Raw genomic sequence first — 26,435 nt, 5'->3', positions numbered from 1 at the left:
AACTCCTCAGCTAGCATAACAAAGGCTGGAAAGATACGTTATATAGTTGAAGAGGCTCCTATAGTATCATTTAAAATCTGACGATTTAAGGAAGAGCTTTCTCTAATATTAAGGAAATTCTTAATGTTGTAGAAAACAAGGGAAGTGGATATGGTTCATTCAGACAATGTTACTAAGAATGAATGGGTCCATTGTATTTATTATTTATTTATTTATTTATTGAATTTGTATACCGCCCTACTCCCGAAGAACTCAGGGCGGTGAACAGCCAAAAGATAAAATACGTATAATACAAATGTTAAAAAACCATTAAAATACAATTAAATAATTTGGCCCAGAAAACAAAATTTAAAACACCCCAAATTTATAAGACAAATTTAAAATTTAAAAAATTTAAAAACAGTTTAAAAAAGAGGTTAGGCCAGGCTGGCCTGATGGAATAGGAATGTTTTGAGGGCACAGCGGGAAGCGCGCAGGTCTGTAATCCTCCGTATCTCCGGGGGTAGCTCGTTCCAGATGGCAGGTGCTCCCACAGAGAAGGCTCTTCCCCTGGGGGCCGCCAGTCAACACTGTTTGACCGACGGAACCCTAAGAAGCCCCTCTCTATGGGAGCGTACTGGTCGGTGAGAGGCTACTGGTGGCAGAAGGCAGTCTCATAGATACCCCAGTCCTAGGCCATGGAGCGCTCTAAAGGTGGTAACCAAAACCTTGAAGCGCACCCGGAAGACCACCGGGAGCAGTGCAGCTCACGCAGGAGGGGGGTCAAATGGGAGCGCCCCGTCGCTACCATAACCACCCACGCGACCGCATTCTGGACCAGCTGGAGCCTCCGGGTGCTCATCAAGGGGAGCCCCATGTAGAGATCATTGCAGTAGTCCAGGAAGGAAGTGACGAGGACATTAGTGTCCGTATGTAATGAGTCCCGATCCAGAAAGGGACGCAACTGGTGAATCAGGCAAACCTGATAAAATGCCCTCCCGGCCACAGCCGTCAAATGCCCTTCTAAAGACAGCTGTGAGTCCAGGAGGACACCCAAGTTGCGAACCCTCTCCGTGGGGGCCAACGACTCACCCCCAATAGTCAGTGATGGCACCAACAGACTATATCGGGATGTCAGAAACCACAGCCACTCGGTCTTGGATGGGTTGAGCCTGAGTCTATTTCTCCCCATCCAGATCCGTACAGCCTCCAGGCACCGGGACATCACTTCAAGGGCATCATTGGGGTGGTCTGGGGTGGAGATGTACAGCTGAGTGTCATCAGCGTACTGGTGGTACTTCACCCCGAAACCACGGATGATCTCACCCAGCGGCTTCACATAAATGTTGAACAGAAGGGGTGAGAGGACCGACCCTTGTGGCATCCCACATACAAGGGGCCTCGGGGTCGACCTCTGCCCCCCTGCCAACACAGACTGCGACCGGTCAGAGAGAAAGGAGGAGAACCACCGCAACACGGTGCCCCCCACCCGTAACTCTTCCAGCCGGTGCAGCATGATACCATGGTCGATGGTATCAAAAGCCGCTGAGAGGTCTAATAGGACCAGGACAGAGGAACAACCCCTGTCCCGAGCCCTCCAGAGGTCATCAACCAATGCGACCAATGCCATTTCCGTGCTGTACCCAGGCCTGAAGCCCGACTGGAATGGATCCAGATAAGCCGATTCATCCAGGTACTGAGGGAGCTGTCATACTACCACACTCTCAACAACCTTCACAACAAAGTGAAGGTTGGAGACTGGACAATAATTAGCCAACACTGCCGGGTCCAGGGAAGGCTTCTTGAGGAGAAGAAGCCGTCTCTTTCAAGGTGGCAGGAAAGACACCCTCACTCAAAGAAGCATTTATAATCCCCTGGAGCCAGCCTCGTGTAACCTCCCGGGAGGCCAGCATCAATCAGGAGGGACATGGGTCCAATAAACATGTGGCCGCACTCAGTCTACCCAGTATCCTGTCCACATCTTCGGGAGTCACAGAATCAAACTTTTCCCAGATAATATTCTCAAGACCTGCCTCCATCAATCCCCCTGAATCTACCCAGTCAGAGTCCAGATGTGCCCGAATCTGAGCAATTTTGTCATACAGATACTGTGCAAAGTCCTCGGCTCTACCCTCCAAGGGGTCCTCCCGCACTTCCTGGTGGAGCAGGGAGCGGGTCACCCTAAACAGGGCGGCCAGGTGATTATCTGATGATGCAATAAGAGCGGAAAAATAATTACATTTTGCCACTTTTGTCGCGACCAGGTAGGTCTTAATATAAGACCTTAATAGTGTTCGGTCGGATTCAGAGCGACTGGCCCTCCAACTGCTCTCCAGGCGTCTTTTCCGGCGCTTCATCTCCCTCAGCTCCTCGGTGAACCAAGGAGCCAGGTGAGACTGGTGCCGGGTCAGAGGCCGCAAACGCACGACCCGGCCCAAAGCTCCAGCGGCTGCCCTATCCCAGGCGGCCACTAGGTCTTCAGTCGAGCCGTGAGCCAGAGCCTCAGGAAATGTCCCAAGCTCTGTCTGGAACCTATCCGGGTCCATCAGGCGCCTGGGGCGGAACCACCTCATCGGTTCTGCCTCCCTGCGGTGGGGTGTGGCAGTTCGAAGGTCAAAGCGAAGGAGGGAGTGATCTGACCATGACAAGGGCTCGATCACTATATCCCCTATCTCAAGATCACTCAACCACTGACCAGAGACAAAAACCAGGTCCAGCGTGTTTCCCCCCATGTGAGTAGGGCCATGAACTAACTGGGTCAGGTCCATGGCCGTCATGGAAGCCATGAACTCCCGAGCCATCTCAGAAGCTTCACCGACGGATGGCAGGTTAAAATCCCCCATGACCATAAGCCTGGGGGTATCAACCGCCACCGCGGCTATAACGTTGAGCAGCTCGGGCAAGGCCACCGCCACGTGGCAGGGAGCCAGGTACGTAACCAGCAAGCCCATCTGCACCCCATGACCCCACTTCACAAGGAGGGACTCACATCCGGCTGTCTGAGGAACAGTGGCCTCCCTCGGACCAACACTCTCTTTAATAACAACCACCACCACCCCGCCCCTCCCCTGTGACCTTGGCTGGTGAAATGCGCGAAAACCGGGTGGGCACATTTCAACGAGGAGGACCCCCCTCCTGGCCCAACCAGGTCTCCGTAATACCCGCTAGGTCCGCTCCCCCCTCCTGAACTAGATCACAAATGAGGGGGGCTTTATTTACCACAGACCTGGCGTTGCATAGCATCAGCCGAAGCCAGGGCCTGAGGGTCTGTGCAACCTGGTGAACAAGAGGAGCATTGGGGGCCGGAGCGCGCCACCGCTCGAAGACAGGGAGCGTGCGCTCCCATAACATGATATGGCCCCCTGCTCCCGCCATATCTGCCCCTCCCACCCACAGTACTGATATAATGTCCATCAACAGCACAAGCTCTAACCCCCTCCTTGACCCCGAGTCCTGCACCTCCCGTACCGCGCTCTTCAGCCGGACCAGGCCTCCTCCCCCGCGGGTTCTCCCCCAGACCCACACAACCCACCCCCCTCCCAGAACCCTTTAAAATCCTATCTAAAAACTTCCCCAAAAAACCCCACAACCCCCTCTTCGCAACATGCCACCTCTCGGGATTCCAAAATCTGTCATCAAGGTAGGCCCTCGATAATGAGGAGGGCCAAACCTGCGAGAGGGGGGAATCTCGCAGCACAAGAAGGTCAGCAGCCGTAAACATCACAAAAAACAGAGGTGGAGAGTAAACTGGTCAGGGCTTCATCAGATAGTCCAATAGTACTGGGTCAAGAGTAGAATTACTCTGTGTAAAATTAGAGCAGAGAAAAAATAGGTAATGAAAATTCCAAGGTAGATCTAGAGAAAGAATTATTCAGAGTGAGATGATACATTTTTTTAAAAAGTAAAATGATTAGGAAGCATTTAATCATAGTGATGTTTCTCTGCTAATAGCATCTGGCTACCTGGTTACTGTTATTTCCTAATATCTTGAAATTTTCATGTGATAAAGCTACACAAATGCAGCAGAAAGACATCTAGTAATTAGTTTATCTTTGATCATTGTTACAGCCTACAGAGGAACAAACAATAATTGCATGTGTGTTTCTCTGTGTGGTAAAATGTTTAACAATGCTAATAGAAAAAACTGTTAAATCATTATCAAGTGGCATTTGATCTTCCCTTGGCCATCATTCCATCTGAATTTATCCAAGTTTTTTGAAAGATATTTAAAGCAGATATCAGAAATATTTGCTTTAAAGAATCTTGCATTAGTTGTTGAAGTTGTCAGTGAGATCAGATGAAATTCAGTACCATGAATTTGGTATGGAACTTTTATTTCATCTAGTGGGACTAAACCCTAACACCTCCTTTTTTGTGAATACCAGTACTTCCAGCAGCATTAAAAGTCAGTTTAGCAATTTATCAATGCCTATGTTACAAATGCTCCCTTCTGCAGGAAGCATTCCTCTCAGTCCAAACATTTCGTTTGGTTCCAGCGATATTGGAATGTAGCTAAATCTGGTTGACTGTACGGTATCTTACAACAGTGTTCCCACTAGGTGGCTGCTGTTTGAGGATGTGGTTAATGAAATGATATCCTAGAACAGATGGCATTATCTAGCTGATGTTGGGTGCTCTTAGAAATTTAACGAGGACTAGTATTGGATTGTAGATCAGTCATAGTTGAAAAGAGAAAAACACCTCAGAAAGAAAGGAAAAAAAGCTAATAGCAAACAACTTCTGAATTGTTGCCCTTGAAATCATTTTATCAAAATGATAGGTAAGAAATATTGGCTTTGTTTCAATTGTTACTAGAATGGTGGGTTTTCTTATAGCAAAGTAGATGACCAGATCAAACTCTGATGTCTTCTAGTTCATTTTGTGATGACTGATTTTGTTGGGATCTTTGATGGGAACCCCAGGTCAGAAAAAAGGTGCAGTAACAACATAAAAGTAGAACAGTAGTAGATGTCATGTGGGGGGAGAACATTCTTCAGGGTTTGTTCTGAAGAATATTTTTTTTGTTCTCATTCTGCCTATAGTGTCACTTTTTAAATTTCACAAGCCAAATGTTTTGCTAGTTTTAACCTGTACTTTCTGAGAATTAACCTACCATTTCACGTTGTTGTTAGTTGCGAAGTTGTGTCCGACCCATCGCAACCCCATGGACAACATTCCTCCAGGCCTTCCTGTCCTCTACCATCCTCTGGAGTCCATTTAAGATCACGCCAACTGCTTCAGTGACTCCAGCCAGCCACCTCATTTTCTGTTGTCCTCTTCTTCTTTTGCCCTCAATCTTTCCCAGCATTAGGCTCTTCTCCAGTGAGTCCTTTCACTGTTAGGGATGGAAAAACCTGCCATGATCAAGTTTCTTGTGCATTTTTTTAAAATTCAAGTTTTTTCATTTGTGGCACATTTTTTAAAGAAAACCAGATGGAATTCCATTTAAAGCTGCCATCTCAAATGCAGCTGCTAGAATATCTAAGGAGACATTGAATGGTTCTTCAAAGGGTGATAAATCAAGGAGCCCGCAAGGTATTTCCATTGGTTCTGTATATATTGAAAGAGCCTATCTGTGTGATTGCTAAGCTTTTGTGACCTGATTCCATATAATCATTACACATATATAAACATGCATGCGCACACACAACATAGAAATACAGGCAAATTTGCCACTCTTATTCATCAATGAATTAATCTTTGTGATATGTGGCACCAATAAAGGAAAATATTTGTAGCTCTGGTTAAAATGAGGGATCCTTGGTGCTCTCTGAGCTTACTTGTTTTCTTGCAGACGTTTCATTACCCTGACTAGGAACATCATCAGTGTTAGTCTAGTACTGATGGTGTTACCTAGTTAGGATAATGAAACATCTGCAAGAAAGTAAGAAAACTCAGAGAGCATCAGGGACCTCTCATTGTGATATGTCTTTATTGTAGACAATTGTTACTTTTTTAAAACAGTTCAGAACAATATGGTATTATGGCTGCTTCTCCCTGGATAAACTTGATGATTAGCTGTACCCATTTTCTTCTGTCAACCCCCCCCCCCCATCCACCCTTCTCCAATCTACTTAAAAAGACAAATTGGTATCAATTTGTACTCTTTGAGGTACATTAGGATGAGAAATTGCAACTTGCTTAATGCCGTCTAATAATCTTTATCTGGAATAAGATTTTATCTTCGGCCCCTTGTGTCCAATACTAATATACTGCACAATTTATTGCACCCAGCACAGATAGTTATTTAGGGCTGTTGTCAGCACATAATACATACAGTAGTGGTGTGTGCCAAACTGAAAAAATAGCTAGGGATATTTGCAAAACACATATACTTGCTCTAAATTTTAGACATTTTATTGCTGGGAGTTATCAACAGGGTTTATTCTTTTAAAAAACCATGTTAACAGGGTTCCGGGAACTAGGTATGTCTAGTGCTGTGATGGCGAACCTATGGCAAGCGTGCCACACGTGGCACGCGGAGCCATATCTATGGGCACACGAGCATTGTCCTAACTCAGCTCTAGCATGCATGTGCACACATGCGTGCTGGTCAGCTGATTTTCGGGCCTTCCAGGCCCACTGGATGTCAGGAAATGGGCCATTTCCAGCCTCCGGAGGGCCTCTGGGGTGGGTAGGGGAGTCTGTTTTCACCCTCCCCAGGCTCCAAAAAAGCCTCTGGAGCCTGGGGAGGATGAAAAACGGGCCTACCGGCAACTTTTTTGCCATCGCGTGCCAAAAGTGCATGCACGGGGGGGGCGGGGTACAGAGGGCATTGAATTATGGATGTGGACATGCACACGCGTAACCTACTCCCATGCTCCCCTGCTTTTGGCACGCAATGGCAAAAAGGTTAGCCATCACTGATCTAGTGTAACGAAGAGAAGGACTAGGATTGACATGATAGCAGTCTTCCAATATTTGAGGGGCTGTCACAGGGAAGAAGTGGTCAACCTATTCTCCAAAGCACCTAGGGAACAACAAGAAGTAACAGATGAAAGCTTATTAAAGAGAGGTCCATCTTAGAATTAAGAGAAATTTCCTGTCGATAGAAGGTTAAACAGTAGAATGGCTTGCCTCCAGAAGTTATGGGTGCTCCGTCACTGGAGGTTTTTAAGAAGAGGTTGGACAGCCATTTATCCAGAATGGCATAGGATTTCCTGCTCAAGCAAGGCATTGGACTAGAAGACCCCCAACTCTGGTATTCTGTATTCTAAAAAATTTTCTAAATAAACCCCCCTATGTTACTCAACAGCAGTAACATTCCCTATAACATTCAAAATTCTAAAAAAAGTTTTGCCACAAAGAAGAGGGAGTCAAGTTATTCCCCAAAGCATTTGAGGATAGGACAAGAAGCAATGGGTGGAAAATAATAAAGGAAAGAAGCAACTTAGAACTAAAGAGAAATTTCCTGACAGTTAGAAGAATTAATCAGTGGAGCAACTTGTCTCCAGAGGTTGTAAATGCTCCAACAGTAGAAGTTTTTAAGAAGAGGTTGGATAACCATTTGTCTGAAGTGGTGTAGGGTTTCCTGCCTAAGCAGGGGGTTGGACTAGAAGACCTCCAAGGTCCCTTACAACTCTGTTATTCTATATTCTAAAATTGCAAACTTGCTTGCCTCCACTAGATTTATGAGAGCATTAATTCTGATGCCTCAGTTTCTCCAAACTTTTGTTTCATTAATTATATAGAGTGGGCTTAATGAACAGGAATTTTGTGCAATATCTGTGGTACCTTGGGTCAAAGCAGAAAGGGAACGTCTCCAAAGTAAATGTACCTTCTTTCTTAATTCTTTTGTACATTTATTCCTTCATCCAATATTGCATAAGCAGGCTTAAGAACTGGCTCTCCAACATGATACCCATGAACCTCTCTGGCCTGACCTTTCTCACAGTCCTGCTTTTTTCTTACTTTTTTCTTTTTCATTTTTTTAAAAAAATGTTGATGGGAAGCACCAGCCTTCTGCATTATCTTTACATCTAAGACTGCCTTTGGGACCCACATGGGGCTCATAATTGTTTCTCAGAAAATAAAAATAATTGGTAACTACAGCATATTGCTTTGTTTGGAAAAATGCCTACCTGTACAGAAAAAGATCAAAGGTAAGGAGAGGCTGGGGAACTAGAGAAGATGATAGAAAGCATTCTGTAAAATCACAGCTCTATAAATAGTTGTGTCCCTCATGGCTGCCCTTAGTGAATGAGAAAACCATCCAGCAGTCATTATGAAGAAGGGTCCACACCATCTGCTCACAAGCACAAAGGAATGGGGAAACTGCTTAATGAATCTCACTTTATGGTATTGTAATTAAAGAGAAAATGACTATTTTTTTTTAAATTTGATTTATATGCCGCCCTTCTCCGGAGACTCAGGGCGGCTTACAGTGCGTTAAGCAATAGCCTTCATTCTTTTGTATATTTTATACAAAGTCAGCTTATTGCCCCCACAAACTGGGTCCTCATTTCACCTACCTTAGAAAGGATGGAAGGCTGAGTCAACCTTGAGCCTTGGAGAGATTCGAACCAGCAGAAATTACAGGCAGCTGTGTTAATAACAGGGTGCATTAAACCACTGTACTATCAAGGCTCAATTGACATAAAGGCCAATGTCATCTTATCCAGGGGACAAAAATGCCTTTCCATGCTGCCTGGTGAAGATGAGAGAGTAGGCAGATTGCCCAATACTTTGGTGGTTAAAGAAAAGCAAAGGTTAGCTATGCTGGTTGTAAGCAAAGCCCGAAGGCAGATTTTGAGCTGTTCAAAGGGTCATTTGTTTCAAGCCATTTCAGGGGGAATCTCAAAATAGATTATAGAATATATTGCACATTACTTGACCTCTGGGCAAGTTCCAGGCAGTCTGTGTACTTTACCAAAGTATCAAGAAAAGACTTTTACTAGGAAGAAAGGAAAAAGAACTTGCTTGAAAACTCAAGTTCCATGATTTTATTTCCAGAAAATATTGGCCAAAGATTATGTTATTCCTGTGGTAGTTTAGAACAATAGATAGTTGGCAAAATCCCAGTGAGTCTGCAAAGAAAGAATTTGCAAAAATCAAATCAGGAAAGGATATGTCATTATAGCTTGAGAGAACAACACTTGTATTGTCAATCTCTGTTAGTTCATTAAATCTTTTCAGAAAGGAAAAGCCCTCAGTACTGAGAGGAGTAGACTTAATGTATACACGCCTAGCATACCCAATATTTCAAATGGTGGCTTATAGATGTCAAAAAAATTAAACTGATCAGGTCAAGTAAGGCCAGTGAGGCTCATGTTTGTTACAATGCCAGATCCGAACCTCTCTGGCCTGACCTGATGCAGAAACTTTGCTACAGACTTAGTACCGACATTCTCTTCTATCTCTTTTGTAAAGGTACAATAAACATTTGAAGCCTTTCCTAACCTATCAGATCCAGATCTGTTGGTTTTGTAACTCCTGGGATTTCCTTTTTTTAAACAAAAAAATAGTAACTTTATTAAACATTACAATTAAAAAGATTAAAAACTAATACAAAATTAAGAAAAATAAAGGAAATTTAAAAAGAAAAAATAGAGTAAAGAAAAAAGAAATATCTAAAGACTTCTCGACTTCTCTTAAAATATAATTATGTATTTTTCTCATGTCTTCTATAAACAAAATTGAAAAAAAATTGTCATTCAGTCCTGCTCAGCAAAAGTCAATTTATACTTACCAGAGAACAATATACAGTATCTATTTTAATCTTGATCAAAAAACCCAATTTTATATTCCTTCCTTTTACATTTAGCTTTAGTTCTTCCAAATAATGTTCTAGGTTTTGATTTCATTTCTTCTTCTTCTCACAGAAGTCTTTAAAACTTTTACAAAAGTCTTTTTGTAAATCCAATATACGGCAGAAGAATTATCCAGATCACTCCTCGGGTTAGCTATTTCAATATTCCTTTTAATTATCAAGACATCAGCTGATTTCATTTGTTTATCCAGTTAACATATTTTTCAAGAATTCCATATAACAGCATTTTCCAACTGGAAGGATTCTTATAATTAATTTTAAAATTGATTTCAGATCCATCTGGACCCTTAGCCTGTTTGTAACTTTCCAAAATCAATCTTCTAGACACCCTCTTGTTGTTTATTCCCAATTTTATGCTGTCTTTAAATGTAAAATGTATTTTGCTAAGAGCTGGAGGAAGCTCACCAGATGTATAAAGCATGCCATTCTGAAGATTTGTAAGAGTAGTTAACAAGCAATTTTCAAAGGTGATTTAAAAAGGAAGTATACAAACCCTGTATCCATAAAGGAGCTGAACCATGATTTGGGCTACTGTGGCATTCCCTCATGTGATGAGTTCTAAATCTACTGGAGAGTGCTAGTTTGTCATCTCGTCATGAGGAGCAACTGTCCAGACCACTTGTGGGGATTCCAATTCCTTGTTCAGAGAGGACCAGTCCTCTCTGAAAGAGGAATTGGGAAGAGTCAGTCCTTTCATCAGCTCTTCATTCTACCAGGTCCACACTGGTCCACTCTCAGCAGAGCTTTCTCCCGTTTGCTATTTTTTCCCTGGAAGTCCATAACTCCTGGGATTTGCAATTTATCTAGGGAACACCCAATGTGGTCTCATTTTTATTCATGCTGCCAAAGATCTTTCCTGACCTATATTAATCATACTGAATTCAAGATAGAATTCAAGATACTGCTAAACCCACAGTTTAAATTTAGTTGCACTTACCGGTAGTTACTGATATGTTTTTGTTAAGCCTGTCTATTGAATCCTCTGAATAAGGGACTTCAAATGATAGTTATAAGCATGAAGGTTTAATTCAAATATCACACTAGACCATACTAATCATAGTTTAGCATGAAAACCACAGATTTCTGTCTCGTAAAAAGAGAAGAAATTATACGTCAATTCAGACATTGCATTAAATCACAATGGAACCATGCATTGTGATCTGTTATTAAATGTTGTTAGATCTAGCCAGTTTTCCTGTTTAACTCAGGATTTGAAATCATGGTCTAATTTTAAAGCAGTAAATTCTGATGAGGGGAATGGTGTTCTCCACCCTGAGTTCATTAGTACGAGTCTAGCAGCGCTGTCCCAGTTATGGAACCATGCCAATACAGTCATAGTCAAATTGACACATATTTTTTCCATTTTGTTTATATTTTCTGTCAGCTGTAACTCCACATCAGTTACATGATGGTAGTACGAAATGGTATGGACCACATGAGATAATGAAGAACAAAGAAGCATTATGGATTTGTGGAACTAGATGATGATTTTAAAACCCCAGTTTTGCAGACTCATGTCATAGTGCCCCCGTTCAATTTCATTAGCACTTACTCCTCCACCTCTGTTGACTTGAGATTACTGTCTGCCTCTCATGTTTGTAAGCAAAAGAAAGCCTGCCCAGAAATGACAATCCCAAGTGCCCTGGAATCAAAAGAACATAAGAGATGCGTTTCACTTGGCATCTTTTATTCTGAGGCTTTGCATTGTGCTGCTGAAGAATTGAGTGGAAAGGTCTGGCAAGACTGATAGCTTTGAATGAAAATCCACTCATCTATTGTTGCTTATCTCTCCCTCAGTCTCTTATTTGCAGTATATGATTTTGCAACCCTAAGAAATATCAGGTGTTAACAGAGAGCTTACCAATAGAATTATCTCACCGGCTGCAAAAAATTTATTAATGGCTTCCCTATTCAGCTTCTATCTCCTGGTAGTCAAGACGCTTTGGGGCTGAAAAATCTGTGGGATGAAAAGTAGTAAGAATGGACAAGAGATCCATCTGGTTCTCACTGAGTGGTTAATCAGTATGGTAGTACAGTAGAATCTCTGGTCACGAATGCTTCTGGCCACGATCAAATAGAGTTCCGACCAAAAAATGTACAATTTTTTCTTTTTTGCAGCCGATTTCCCCTTCCGCACAATTTTTTTTTGTAAGCGCCAAATTTCCAAAATTAGATTTAGGTCACAACCAAATCGGGTTGCTACCAAAGTTATGGAACGAATTATGGTCATGACCAGAGGTTCTACTGTACGAGATTCATTGATTGGATACAGCAGCAAAAAGTATAGATGTGTTTTGATATTTAAAAAATAGATTATGGAAATAAGAGTTTATGGCTCCCAGATGCCCTAGGTCTGTTTTATTAAATATTGTGCTTTTGTTTTCACAAGAAATCACTGCATTATTCAAGCTTCTGTGTCGTTTTGGATAATTTGGATAATTCAAATTGTTTAGATTCTATGAAAAAGAGAATGGGCTTAATATAATACTTTGAATTGGGTGCTCAAGTAGGAGGTTGATGTATGACTGGTTTGTCATAGATTATCATTGTAAAACTTGACTGCCTTTTCTTGTCTAAACTCTCATATTTATAGATGAATTCTTCATTATTCAATTGACTGTGATGGCAAATATTCCCTATCATTTAAAAAAACCCTCATCAACTTGTGACTATGTATCTGGTTTTTTTTTTCAGGAAAAAAGTGCCAGTTCACATGTAAAACTTAAGGCTAATAAAGAGCTGCCAGGATTAGTACATCAACCTAGAGCAAAGTAAGTCCTATTCCATTTTGTTGCATTTAATTTCCATTCCTTGCCCCTTTTCCTAAACTAAGAGATATTTTTCATATTCTTCATTATTGATTTGAATAGTGGAATATTGTGCCTGCTAATCAATTTATTTTATATTACTGGCTTTTTGCTGCTTCAAATGATTACTTTGTTTTATTGCCAAGCTATAATTTATAGTGGTATAAATACAAAAATAAAGAAAAAGTATTTGAAATCCATAATTGGCAAACTGGAGCTATGCTATAAAATAGATATAAATTGTGGTTTTTGATCTCTATGGATTGGGAACACCATACTTATCCAAAGAGAAGATTATTTTGAATGTAATAGAATCAAGATCATGAGAGTGATACTACTGTTTTATAATGCCTTGGTAAGACCACACCTAGATTACTGCATCCAATTTTGGTCACCACAATATGAAAAAGATGTTGAGACTCTGGAAAGAGTTCAGAGAAGAGCAACAAAGATAATTGCGGGGGGGGCACTGAAGGCTAAAACATATGAAGAACGGTTGCAGGAATTGGGTATGTCTAGTCTAGTGAAAAGAAGAACTGGGGTGACATAATATTAGCATTAAAATATTTGTTGTGTTGCCATAAAGAAGTCGGGGTGGGGGGGTTCAACCTATTCCCCAAAGCACCAGAAGGCAAGATAAGAAGCAATGGATAGAAACTGAACAAAGAGAGAAGCAATCTAGAACTAAAGACAGATTTCCTGACAGTAAAAACAATCAACCAGTGGAGCAATTTGCCATCAGAAATTGTGGCTGCTCTAACACTGGAGGCTTTTAAGAAGGGACTAGAGAACCGTTTGACTAAAATGGTATAGGGCAGGGTGTCAAGCTCAAGGCCTGGGGACTGGATCCAGCCCGTGGGGACTTAGATCTGGCTGGAAACAGCGAAGGACCAGCCCATGGGGCTTCTGCCAGTGAAAATGGAGCTCGGGATGGTCCGTTTTCACTGGCATCAAAAATGGAGCTCGGAAACCCATTTTTGCTGGCAGAGCGCTCGGGTCCCCACAGGTGCCCCCAACACGAGTGACATTGAGCTGGCCACGCCATCCTGGCCATGCCCACCCAGGCCCTCCGAGGTCAAACACAATCCTGATGGGGCCCTCAATGAAATCGAGTTTGACACCCCTGGGTCTCCTGTGTCAGCAGAGGGTTGGACTAGAAGATCTCCAAGGCCCCTTCCAACTCTGTAATTCTATAAGAAGATGATCCTTATCAAAAAAGGGACTAGAGGGTGAATACACACATATACAACCAAATGTCTTATGTAATATTCAGCTTCCTTACCATATGAATCTAGGATTCCCAATTTCTAGTTAAAACTAATCCTGAAGATTTCCCTCGCTAAAAACAAATCTGTGAAGGTGACATACTTGTAAATCTGTATGCATAAGTATGTAAATATATAAATCTGCAGAAGCCATGCTTCAAAATGAGATAGGCCATTGCAAAAAATAAATATATGTGAATTGAAATATCTACTTAAATTTTAAATGGGTGCAAAATAAGACACCCTATTTATAAAATTATTCCAATTACCTTTACCATTCCCTTTCACACACAACTCACCTCTTACACATAGAAAAAGGCACTCCATCAAAAAGAGCAAAGATGATGAAGAAAAATAATAAATAGGATGGAGGAAAGAGGAATGTGTTGCTATGCCAGAAAGATAAGGGAAAGGTGGAAAATGAATCTGGACAGAGAGAAGGTAAGCTGTATTTAATAAAAATAATAATAATATATTGATTTATTCAGCTTTAGAAGATACTATAACTAGAAAGTGAAGCGCCAAGGAGGTGGAAAACAAGATGAAATCTGCTCTAAATCCAGACTTACATTAGAAAGTTTAGACTATGGTCGTATTCTAAACTATGATTCATATAATAGTACATGCTTGACTGAATTAAACCACAGTGTTCAGACTTAAAAATTTGCTTAAAATGGTGGTTTTTCAAATTCCCAGTATTAAATATATATCATGGTCAGAAACTTGGTGAATGAAATGCATTGTCATAACTTCTAGAAAGTTCAAAAGATATTCCAGTATATTTAGGATGATTAGAAAGATATTCTACCTCCGTTCACAGTTTTACCAAATCCTACTGCTGTGCTCAGGTACAGGTTTACATATTCATTAAAAAAAACTAGGCCTTAGATAATGATGTTCCCTAGGCTATCATCATTAGAAGAATCTTGACTATCATCCCTATGGATATATTGAATTTCTATAATTTCTAGTCCACATGACCAAAGCTTGGGAATTATGGAAATCCAAATTTAAGACATTTGGAAAATACTAATTTGGAGAAGGCTGTATTTTAGGAGAAAAGTTTGTCCATAAACATGGCTCAGGTCAGCAGTCCTTACACTATCTTTAATGTTTCAAAAATCCTCTGCCTCAATCAGGTATTTATACCTCCTCTTGTTATTACTTGTAAAGATGCCAATGGTCACCACTATACTAAAGCCTGCTTTGTATTAGAATAGAAGTGAAAGGTTTTAGAGCAGGGGTGTCAAACTCAAGACTGGGGGCCAGATTCGGCCTGTGGGGTGCTTAGATCTGGCCCACAGGGCTGCCCTGGAAACAGTGAAGGACCGGCCCACAGTGCCTCTGTCAGTGAAATGAAGCTCGGGAGGGCCACGGGCGGCCCTCCTGAGCTCCTTTTCGCTGACAGAGGGTGGCAGGAGCCATCGCAGCCAAAAACAGAGCATGTGAGGGTCGCGGGCAGCCCTCCTGAGCTCCATTTTCACTGGCAGAGGGTTGCAGGAGGCTGTCACAACCAAAAGCAGAGCTTGGGAGCCCGTTTTTGCTGGCAGAGTGCTCGGGCCGCCACAGGCGCCCCAACATGAGTGATGTCAAACTAGCCATGCCCTCCCACGCCCCCCGAGGTCAAACACAACCCTGATGCGGCCCTCAATGAAATTGAGTTTGACACCACTGTTTTAGAGGAAGCAACACTTTGTACTGAAACAGTAACTGGAAAGTTGTTATTACTTTCTAAGAAACTTTTTTTTCCTTTAGGCCACTCAGTTTTTCTGTGTGCAAAGCATACTGTTAAAATTCACTGATTTTAAATTTTGGGAAGATGATTTTAGGTTATTCCAGTCCTAAAGAAGAATAGCATGAGCTGAAAAATCAGTATTTATTGTTTCTCGTTTTCAGGCTTTGTTTTTTAATGAAAAGAATAGAATAGCATAGCAAAACAAAGCTAGATAGAACTATATATAAATACAGATAGAGCTACATGCATCACTAGGTATATCTATTTTACTTTAGGGGATGCCAAAGGTTTGCACTGATACATGATGCTTACATTATGCTTTCATGCATAATCTCTAACATGCTTCAGTTTAGATAACAATTTATATATTAGTTTGTTGCTAAAATTTCTAGGCTATTCTACTCCCGGTGATTCAGACCTGCATATACAGGAAAAAGTTATTGCACAATCAGTAATCTCCACATAATTTGCTTGGGGCATGGGCGTCTTGTGCAGTCTTTATGCTTACACATAGTTGTCAGTGGACCTGACTGAGAAAAAGCTAATTTAAATCAATTAGTTGTTCAGTTTAACAGGTGGATGATAAAATGTATGTTTAAAAAACTCATGAAACTGCCCAAATTGACAAGGGATGAAATTCATAGACTTTTTATTCTGCATTTTAAGAATTATGGGGTTACTTGAGAATATCACCAAATCCTTTGAAAATTCCACCTCATCAAAAATCAAATCAAGAGGGGGGAAAAGACCAATATTCCCAGTTTCTAGAGAAATTTAAGGCAAAATGGGTATCTTAAGCCTCTGCATTGTTTATATATAAAGGGGTCCAGAAATGTTAGTATTCCCCACCCTGAAATCCCAATGTGATTAGTTTTATGGGGCAGGAAGTTATTTGAAGCCCCTAGACCGAAAAAGCTTCCTTACTTTTTAAAAAAGTGTTCGTACCATATAGAATTCTTGTTTGGTTCCATCACTTTGAAAAAATGTTTTTGAATTCTGCTGTCTAATTATTTATTTTATTTTATTTTATTTATTGAATTTCTATACCGCCCTACTCCCGAAGGACTCAGGGCGGTGTACAGCCATGAAATAAAACACATAAATATACAAAATTTAAAATCGAATAAAATGAATTAAATAAATTTGGCTGAATTAATACCCATAATTTAAAATACCCATAATTTTAAAATACATTAAAAATTTAAAATTTACACTTAAAAGGGAGAAGATTTAGGCGAGGCCCGCTTGATGAAATAAAAGCGTCTTCAACTCGCGGCGGAAGGTGCGCAGATCCGGGATCCTCCGTATCTCTGGGGGGAGCTCATTCCAGATCGTCGGGGCCCCCACAGAGAAGGCTCTCCCCCTAGGGGCCGACAGCCGACATTGTTTGGCCGACGGCACCTGGAGGAGCCCTTCTCTGTGGGAGCGTACTGGTCGGTGGGAGGCTGTTGGTGGTAGTAGGCGGTCCCGTAGATAACCAGGTCCTAAGCCATGGAGTGCGTTAAAGGTGGTAACCAGAACCTTGAAGCGCACCCGGAAGACCACCGGGAGCCAGTGCAGCTCGCGCAGGAGAGGTGTTACATGGGAGCTCCATGTTGCTCCCATAACCACCCGCGCGGCCGCACTCTGCGCCAGTTGGAGCCTCCGGGTGCACCTCAAGGGGAGCCCCATGTAGAGAGCATTACAATAGTCCAGACGAGAGGTGACGAGGGCATGAGTGACTGTGCGTAACGAGTCCCGATCTAGAAAGGGACGTAACTGGCGAATCAGGCGAACCTGATGAAAAATCCTCCCGGTCACGGCCGTCAAGTGCTCTTCTAAAGACAGCCGTGAATCCAGGAGGACGCCCAAGTTATGAGCCCTTTCCGTGGGGGCCAATGATTCGCCCCCAATAGCCAGCGATGGCGCCAGCTGACTATATCGGGACGTCGGAAACCACAGCCACTCAGTCTTGGATGGGTTGAGCCTGAGCCCGTTTCTCCCCATCCAGATCCGTACGGCCTCCAGGCACTGGGACATCACTTCAAGGGCATCGTTGGGGTGATCCGGGGTGGAGATGTACAGCTGAGTGTCGTCAGCGTACAGATGGTACTTCACCCCGAAACCACGGATGATCTCGCCCAGCGGCTTTACATAAATGTTGAACAGGAGGGGCGAGAGAACCGATCCCTGCGGCACCCCACATATAAGGGGCCTCGGGGTCGATCTCTGCCCCCCTGTCAACACAGACTGCGACCGGTCAGAGAGAAAGGAGGAGAACCACCGTAAAACGGTGCCTCCCACCCCCAACCCTTCCAGCCGGTGCAGCATGATACCATGGTCGATGGTATCAAAAGCCGCTGAGAGGTCTAACAGGACCAGGACAGAGGAACAACCCCTGTCCCGAGCCCTCCAGAGATCATCAACCAACGCGACCAATGCCGTTTCCGTGCTGTACCCAGGTCTGAAGCCCGACTGGAACGGATCTAGATACGACGCTTCATCCAGGTACTGGGGTAGCTGTCGCGCAACCACACTCTCAACAACCTTCGCAACGAAGCAAAGGTTGGAGACTGGACGATAGTTAGCCAATACTGCCGGGTCCAGGGAAGGCTTCTTGAGGAGAGGCCTTACCACCGCCTCTTTCAGGGCGGCGGGGAAGACACCCTCACCCAACGAAGCATTTATAATCCCCTGGAGCCAGCCTCGCGTCACCTCCCGGGAAGCCAGCACTAACCAGGAGGGACACGGGTCCAACAAACATGTGGTCGCGTTCAATCTACCCAGAATCCTGTCCACATCATCTGGGGTCACAGGATCAAACTCATCCCAGATAACAGTCTCAAGACCTGTCTCCATCACCCTCTCTGGATCTATCGCGTCAGAGTCCAGACCTGCCCGAATCTGAGTGATTTTGTCATACAGATACTGAACAAAATCCTCGGCTCTTCCCTCCAAGGGGTCCTCCCGCACTTCCTGGTGGAGCAGGGAGCGGGTCACCCTAAACAGGGCGGCCGGGCGATTATCTGATGATGCAATAAGAGCAGCAAAATGAGAACACTTTGCTGCTTTTATCGCCACTAGGTAATTCCTAATATGAGATCTTACCAGTGTTCGGTCAGATTCAGAAAGACTAGCCCTCCAACAGCTCTCTAGGCGTCTTTTCCGGCGCTTCATCTCCCTCAGCTCCTCGGTGAACCAAGGAGCCAGGCGAGATCGGCGCCGGGTCAGAGGCCGCAAAGGCACGACTCGATCCAGGGCTCCAGCCGCCGCCCTATCCCAGGCGGCCACTAGGTCCCCAGATGAGGCGTGAGCCAGAACCTCCGAGATTGGCCCAAGTTCCATCTGGAACCTATCAGGTTCCATCAGGCGCCTGGGGCGGTACCATCTTACCGGTTCCGCCTCCCTGCGGCGGGGTGCTGCGGTTCGAAGGTCAAGGCGAAGGAGCGAGTGATCTGACCATGACAAGGGCTCGGTGACTATATCCCCTATCTCGAGATCACTCAACCACTGTCCAGAGACAAAAACCAAGTCCAGTGTGTTTCCCCCAGTGTGCGTAGGGCCATGAATTAGTTGGGTCAGGTCCATGGCCGTCATGGAAGCCATGAACTCCCGAGCCACCTCAGACGCCTCACCCACGGATGGCAGGTTGAAATCCCCCATGACCATAAGTCTGGGAGTATCAACCGCCACCGCGGCAATAACGTTGAGTAGCTCGGGCAGGGCTGCCGCCACGTGGCAGGGAGCCAGGTACGTGATCAGCAAGCCCATCTGAACCCCATGGCCCCACTTCACAAGGAGGGACTCACAACCGGCTGTCTGAGGTACAGTGGTCTCCCTCGGCCTAAGGCCTTCTCTAATAATAACCGCTACTCCCCCGCCCCTCCCCTGCGACCTTGGCTGATGGAATGCGTGGAAACCTGGTGGGCACATTTCTACCAGAGGGACCCCTCCCTCTGGGCCCAACCAGGTCTCCGTAATACCCGCCAGGTCCGCTCCCCCCTCGTAAACAAGATCACAAATGAGGGGGGGCTTTATTTACTACAGACCTGGTGTTGCACAACATCAGGCGAAGGCCCGGGCCCTGGAGGTCTGAGCTACCTGGAGAATGGGTGGAGCCTTGGGGGCCGGAGCACTCTACCGCTTGAAGACAGCGGATGCGTGCTCCCTTAACATGATATGGCCCCCTGCTCCCGCCATATCTACCTCTCCCACACACAGTACCGATGGTAGAAACGCAGTCTGGACCAGCTCGACCCCCTCCGGATCCCCCACCACCCCCGCCGAACGTCCTGGCCAAGCCCGATTCTCCCCCTAGTGGGTTATCCCCCAAACCCACAACCCTAATTCCAATCCCACCCCCCTCCCCCCTCCCAGAACCCCTTAAAAGTTTAAACAAGGACAATTTTAAAAAACCCCGCAGCCCCCTCTTTGCAGCATGCCACCTCTCGGGACTCCAGAGCCCGTCATCGAGGTAGGCCCTCGATAGAATGGAGGGCCAAGCCTGCGAGAGGGGGGAGTCTCGCAGACCAAGAAGCTCCGCTGCTGAGTACATTAATCATAATGGGTGACACGACCATATCCTGAGGGTGTATATAAAGGACCGAGGAGAAGACAAAAAGATGGGAGAAATCTCAGAGACATATTTGCAGGACCAAGTCCCCTGTCCCCTCACAACAGAGGACATAGTCCAAAGCCAGGACGACCACAGTTCCAAGGGGGAAATAGATCCAACCACCCTCTCACGGTGGTTAGGTCAGCTGGACAGCCCCCTCTTGTGGTGGGGTGGCAGCAATGAACCGATGCATATAGACAGCGTCCGGGGGTCAGGTCCAAAAATCGCCCTCTCACAGCGTTTTGTCCAGTGGTAAAGACCGATGGTAAAGTCCCCTCGCTGGTAAAGTCCCCTCGCTGGTAAAGTGCATATATGTAGAAAGCTGGTAAAGTGCATATATGTAAAAAAGCGTCCCGGTTTAGCCCCCAGGGGCTCTGACACCTGGCCACCCTCTCACGGTGGTCAGGCAATGTCTGGCCCCCTCAGCCGACGGGATGCAGCCATGTATCCCCAGTCTCCCATTCAGGTGGAAAATAGCCCTCTCCAGAGTCAGGGGGGGTTCAGAATAGTAATAGAGCATAGCACCAATGAGTCCCACAGGCTGACAGTTGGTCCAGGTGGGCCCAGTTCTAATGAGGGAACGCTGGGGGAGAGAGAAATGGGGCAAAAATGGGGCAGTTTTCTCGAGCCCCCAGCCCCCCCCCCCAACCACAAATTGAGGCCTCCCAGGGCCCAGAAGATCACTCCGGGTCTTTTTCACCCCAACCGTGGTTGCAGGTCTCCCAGTCCTGTTGGTTTGTTGCCCCCCAGCTCCTTTTCCAAAGGGGGGGGTCCCCAGCGCCGTCTGACCGTCAGCTTGCCTCCACAGCAACCGCCATCACCGCTGCCCCCGTGCCCTTGTCGCCAGCCCCCGAAAGAGCCTGGCGACGTCCCAGAGATCTTCTGGGGGTGCCCGACACATCTTGCAACCCTTCGGGCAACCCCCCCGGGCTTGGAAAACTCGCTGCGCGGTGGGCGCCTGCCGCTCCAGTTAATTGCTGGCCTCCGGCTGTTAGAAAAACGCCGCCGACGTTGCCGACGCCCAGCTGATCAGCCTGACGCTCCGTGCATCGCCCCTTCCTCTCTGCTCAGTCACGGAGGGAAAGAAAACCCTCTCCGTGCTGGCCAGGAGCTCCCCTGACTGGTCCTGGGGTCGGAGCTCTTCAAAATGACCCCCAAAGGACCCAAAGGGTAGGTCGGCGCCCCATCCTCAGATCGCGATCCCAGCGGGCGCCGCCATCTTGGGCATGCGCAGGAGGACAATTATGCCTTGGAAGCATGGCAGAAAATGTTTGCAAGCATTGTTTTCTTGTCCTCTGGGTTAATTCGTTCTCTAAGAAGTTTCTTCAAGGCAAATGTCACATTCAAGTTCCAACCTGCTATAACCATAATCCCCACTGGGTTTACGTTTGGGATTTTCCTATTCTATTGAGCCATAGGAGCTGCTCCGTCATTTTGTTGGAGCTTGTAATAATTACTCTAAACCTAATTATTATACCCCTGATGCTTCCTCAGCTTGACATCACCACCTAGGTATTAATCCATGTACCAAATCTCTCCTTTGGAAGACATCCATTCATTCAATGAACAGATTCATTGGATGGCAGAGTTCTGCAGTGGAGTTCAAGAGAATTTGCAGGCAGTAGAGGACTAAATATATCAATTCATTCAAAATACTACTGATACACAAGTTCTTATTGAAATGTTTAAGACAGCAAGTTCTCCTGAGTCAGCCTTCAACTTCCTACCACATTGAGAATATTTATAAAATAAAGCAAGAAGGGTTCCATTTCTTATTCCAACATCCTCTGCCTAATTCTAGAATAGGGGAGGCATCACAGTCAGGCTCCCATGACCAACAATATTCTGTACCCATAGATCAGGCAGAAAATTGGATTGTCATGGGCACAAGGTAAAGTCTTCCATACTAGCAACTGTCAAGCTTGCATGGCAATGTGTCATTTCTTGCTGCCAAAGATAACACATTCCTGTCTCACTTGCCAGAGGACAAGAGGTAAATACTTCCATTTTTTTCCCCCAGAAGTAGTACATTTTGTAAAACAGGCATTAAACGCTTGGCAGTTTATGTCATCATCCAGTATTGCCATACCTGGCTCATCTCCACTGAACTGACACTGGAGGCTGTTTTGAATTGTGGATCTTCCCTTCAATAAAAATAGAACATTCAGTAACAAGATTTACTGAATGCAATTCCTAAGTGTGTTAAAATACACCATAGATGCAGGCAGCATCAACTCTACTTCTACCCCATCATATTACTGATCTTGGTTCAACCAAACAGCAGCATCTTTAGTGGACTGTTCGCTTGCCTCTTTTCTTAAGAACTGTAGTGTACCTAAAGAGGGTGATAGGCTTAGACTTTTGCTCTTTCGTGTTATTTTTTAAGGTAATACATATTTTTCCTCTCTTGCAGAAGGAAAGGAGATGCACATTTTTTCATGTATCCATAGTTTCCCATGATCTCTCCTTTCATTCTATAGCACATGAAACCTTTTGTTAATACTACATGTTACCATTCAGCCTCTCTTCAAATCCCAAAAGGGTTTCTTCCTCCTTAAATTGATAATACTTCTTGCTGTATTCTTCTGCCTTCAAAGTACCAGTTTGTTCCTTTACTCAACAACTGACTCCGTGTATTTGTGTTCTGAGTGATCTCACATAGCTCAGTAAGTCATTTTGTTCAGTGAAGTCACGTTGTTACCCTTGCAAAAGCAATATGTGCTTTGGGAAGTTGTATGCAAACTTTTCTTCATAGCGAAACTCAGAGTCTACATAATACTCCATGCAGTGCCTGCAACTACAGTTGTTTGCTTTATCTTTCTTTGGAGGTGCTCCCAACAGGATGGTGCTTCTGCTGCATTTTCCCTTGTGACCCTCTCTTATACAGTTCAACCTTGTAGTAAAGAATTCATGCATTGGGAACTGATTTCAGTCAAATTTATTGGAGGTGTTCCCTTTATGACTCCTTTCCCAACGCATGTGCATGTCCTTACTACTAGTTCTTCTGTGACTAGACAGGAAGTTCAATTCCAATACCTTTTCATTCAAGGTGCTTGATCTGGTATGAAGCCTCATGAAACATTCACTAACTCTTCATAATTTCAAAACTACTCATAGGCTACCATGGCTGTATCCATAGCTTCTCAAGATTATATTGGGCAGTTCTACAGTAGTCTAGTTCATGAACAAGGTGGTGTGAAATCTGCCCCTCTTTGGTACTGTTACAGATTTGGCATTGTCATATCTGTCATTCCATCTTCATCCCAGCAATCTATACACCAAGAAGTGACAATCTCTTCCCTGACCTGCTCAGCCTTATCTAAAAAAAGCCAGCTATACAAATAGAACTTCAGTCCATAAGGAGTGAGATTTTGTTTCTATATAGCCTTTATTTTAGGAATATATATATATATTAATACTTATTTCTTTCTTTCCCTTCAAATTGTTGCAAAATAGAATAATGGTGGAAAAAAGTAGCAGCATTGAGTAAATATTTAGCATCATAAATTTATTGCTTAATTTTTTCAGACACATAGCCCTTGTTAGTGATTACATAATTAATCTTCCTAAATCAAAGCCTTTGCTTTGTATAGAAATCTTAATTGGGATTGACATCCAGAGAGCTCAGCAGCAGTTCTGAATTTCAAATGCTAGGTTGATGTTGCCTCGAATAACAATGGACGGAGGATGAGCAAGCTGTCTCATCAGCATTCTGACTGCATCTCTCATACTTGGTATGTCAAACAGGGCATCAGCTGCTGTGAAATTGCCACATCACCTTTTATAAATGGCACAGTGTAATCATTTCTCCATTACTTTATCTGTGGCTTCATCAGACATACAAGGGGAGACGTTGGGGCATACATCTGCATGACTGAATTGGTTACCTAAATTATTACGTTCCTAAAACATGTCTGCTTCTTGAAAAAGATCATCTCAGAACTAATTCAAAATACTGCTGAACTTTTCTGCATTGATCCCTCTTGGAGAAAACTGAAAAGCAAATGGCAGAGATACTGTAAAGATGACAGAGAAAAACTGCTGGATGTCAGCCTCATTCACAATACTTCATTGTGATCTCTCTATATTACTCAAAATATTCAGCAAGTTTTTTTATCTGAGATTTTTGGTGAGAGATAGAGCTCCACTTAATCCTTATGGATGTTTAAAGGAACATTTAGCAGCTTCTCTTCTTTTTGATCATTGTTGCAGATGCCTTTTCCTCAGTGTTTCATATTTCTTCACTTTCCTGGTCCCCGTGACCATTTCTGTATTCCGCTCATGGTGTTAGTCATTTATTTATTTATTTATTTATTTATTTATTTATTTATTTATTTATTTATTTATTTATTTATTTTTATTCGTATTTCTATGCCGCCCAACTCTCCAAGGACTCTGGGTGGCTTACAACAAAGACAGTATGAACAATATACAATAAGAGATGTTAAAAAACCCATACACACCGCTCATGGCCAGATCTCACAAGATCGCAGTGGTGAAATCTGGCAGGCCCCAAGCCTGCCGGAAAAGCCAGGTTTTCACCATTTTCCGGAAGACCAGTAGGGTGGGAGCAGTCCTGGCCTCAGGAGGTAGCTGATTCCAGAGAGCCGGGGCAGCCACAGAGAAGGCCCTCCCCCGCGGACCCACCAGGCGACATTGTTTAGCTGATGGGATCCGGAGGAGGCCAACTCTGTGGGATCTTACCGGTCGTTGGGAGCTATGCAGTAGAAGACGGTCTCGAAGATAACCTGGCCCTAAGCCATATAGGGCTTTAAAAGTAATAACCAACACCTTGAATTGTGACCGGAGACCAGTAGAAGCCAGTGCAGCTCAAGGAGGATTGGTGTAATGTGGGACTACCTAGGTGCACCCACGACCGCTCGAGCGGCTGCATTCTGGACCAACTGTAGTCTCCGAACACTTTTCAGGGGTAGCCCCATGTAGGGCTACCCCGAAAGGAGTCATGGACTCCTTTTCACTAATTAATCTCTACAGAGATCATGACCGATACACATTAAATTTTGAGAAGGAAGCTCAAGTTGGTTTAACTTCTATAATCAACCATCTTTCTTCCTGGATAATCTTGAAAATGAAGTCTTATCTTTTGCTTTTGAAATGTGTTCTACCATAAGGCAAAGGTAAAGGTTCCCTCGCACATATGTGCTAGTCGTTCCCAACTCTAGTGCGTTGTGCTTATCTCCATTTCAAAGCCAAAGAGCCAGCACTGTCCAAAGACGTCTCCATAGTCATGTGGCCGGCATGATTAAATGCCAAAGGCGCATGGAACGCTGTTACCTTCCCACCAAAGGTGGTCCCTATTTTTCTACTTTACATGCTTTCGAACTGCTAGGTTGGCAGAAGCTGGGACAAGTAACAGGAGCTCAGCCCGTTACTCACCCTGCTAGAGATTCAAACAGCTGAACTGCCAACTTTTCAATCAACAAGCTCAGTGTCGTAGCCACTGAGCCTCCGCGTCCCTTACCATACGTTTTTTAAAAAGAAGAAGCTCTATTTCCAGTGTATTTAACATGATGTTGCCTGGCTTTAAAAATCTTGGTTTCTCCATTTTCTGTTTCACAGTATACAATCTCACTCTGAATGCTTATATATCAACAGAAGATGCCTTTAGGAAATGGGCTACATCCATCAGGGTTATTTGTTAATCACTCCAATATTATATATTGGAATTGGGTCCTGGAGATCATGAATTGCCAAAACCAAATTTACCATAATCTTATTCTTTATTGCTAATATTTCCATTAGAAATCTCAGTTGACGTCTGCTAATAGAATTGTAGTAAAAATGGAAGCCACTGAGTCATAAGAAATAATACAAGCAAGAAAAACAAACAAAACACAAGACAACTTCAAGTAGGTTATTTCTCCTTTCTGAGTGGTTCTCTGGAATCTATATTTGAATATTTTGATCTAGAGTTCATTTTTCCTAGAACCAAAAATGCCAGACTCTGTTTTTAAAAAATACATCCTAAAATTCAGCACTGAATGTAGTCGTGCAATGTTCGAAACATAGCCTCTGAGTCTCCTGTGCATTGTACAGTAAAATTATCTGGCTTTATGATGCCCTGTGTCCTGAACTTTTCAAATGCACTGCCACACTTTAATAGTACAGTTCTAGTACAGTTCTGTTCTATAGTATTCAATACTATATTTCCAGCACTTCCTACTTCTGAGAAACAAAGTCTCCCCAATTTGGCATCTTAACACTGGGTTGTTAATGGAAGTAGATTATTTGACTTTGTGGGTAGTGGTAAAAAAAAAATCTTGTT

The 26,435-nt window shown here is 43.9% G+C and overlaps 1 protein-coding gene across 5 annotated transcripts in view; it reads left to right on the top strand.

The window, feature by feature from the left end:
- The window catches only part of C3H1orf21 (chromosome 3 C1orf21 homolog), a 151,538-nt gene that overhangs the window by 99,236 nt on the left and 25,867 nt on the right, over positions 1-26,435 (top strand). For all 5 annotated transcript variants that reach the window (XM_034409625.3, XM_034409626.3, XM_087890100.1 and 2 more), the window contains one exon: positions 12,443-12,519. In XM_034409625.3, coding sequence (XP_034265516.1) covers positions 12,443-12,519 — 77 coding nt within the window. The remainder of the gene's footprint in view (positions 1-12,442; positions 12,520-26,435) is intronic.

The sequence above is a fragment of the Pantherophis guttatus genome, chromosome 3 (assembly GCF_059756535.1).
Source record: "Pantherophis guttatus breed Tessera chromosome 3, ASM5975653v1, whole genome shotgun sequence".
NCBI lineage: Eukaryota > Metazoa > Chordata > Lepidosauria > Squamata > Colubridae > Pantherophis > Pantherophis guttatus.
The sequence above is the reverse complement of the archived record's forward strand: the minus strand, read 5'-3'. Positions and strand labels throughout refer to the sequence as shown.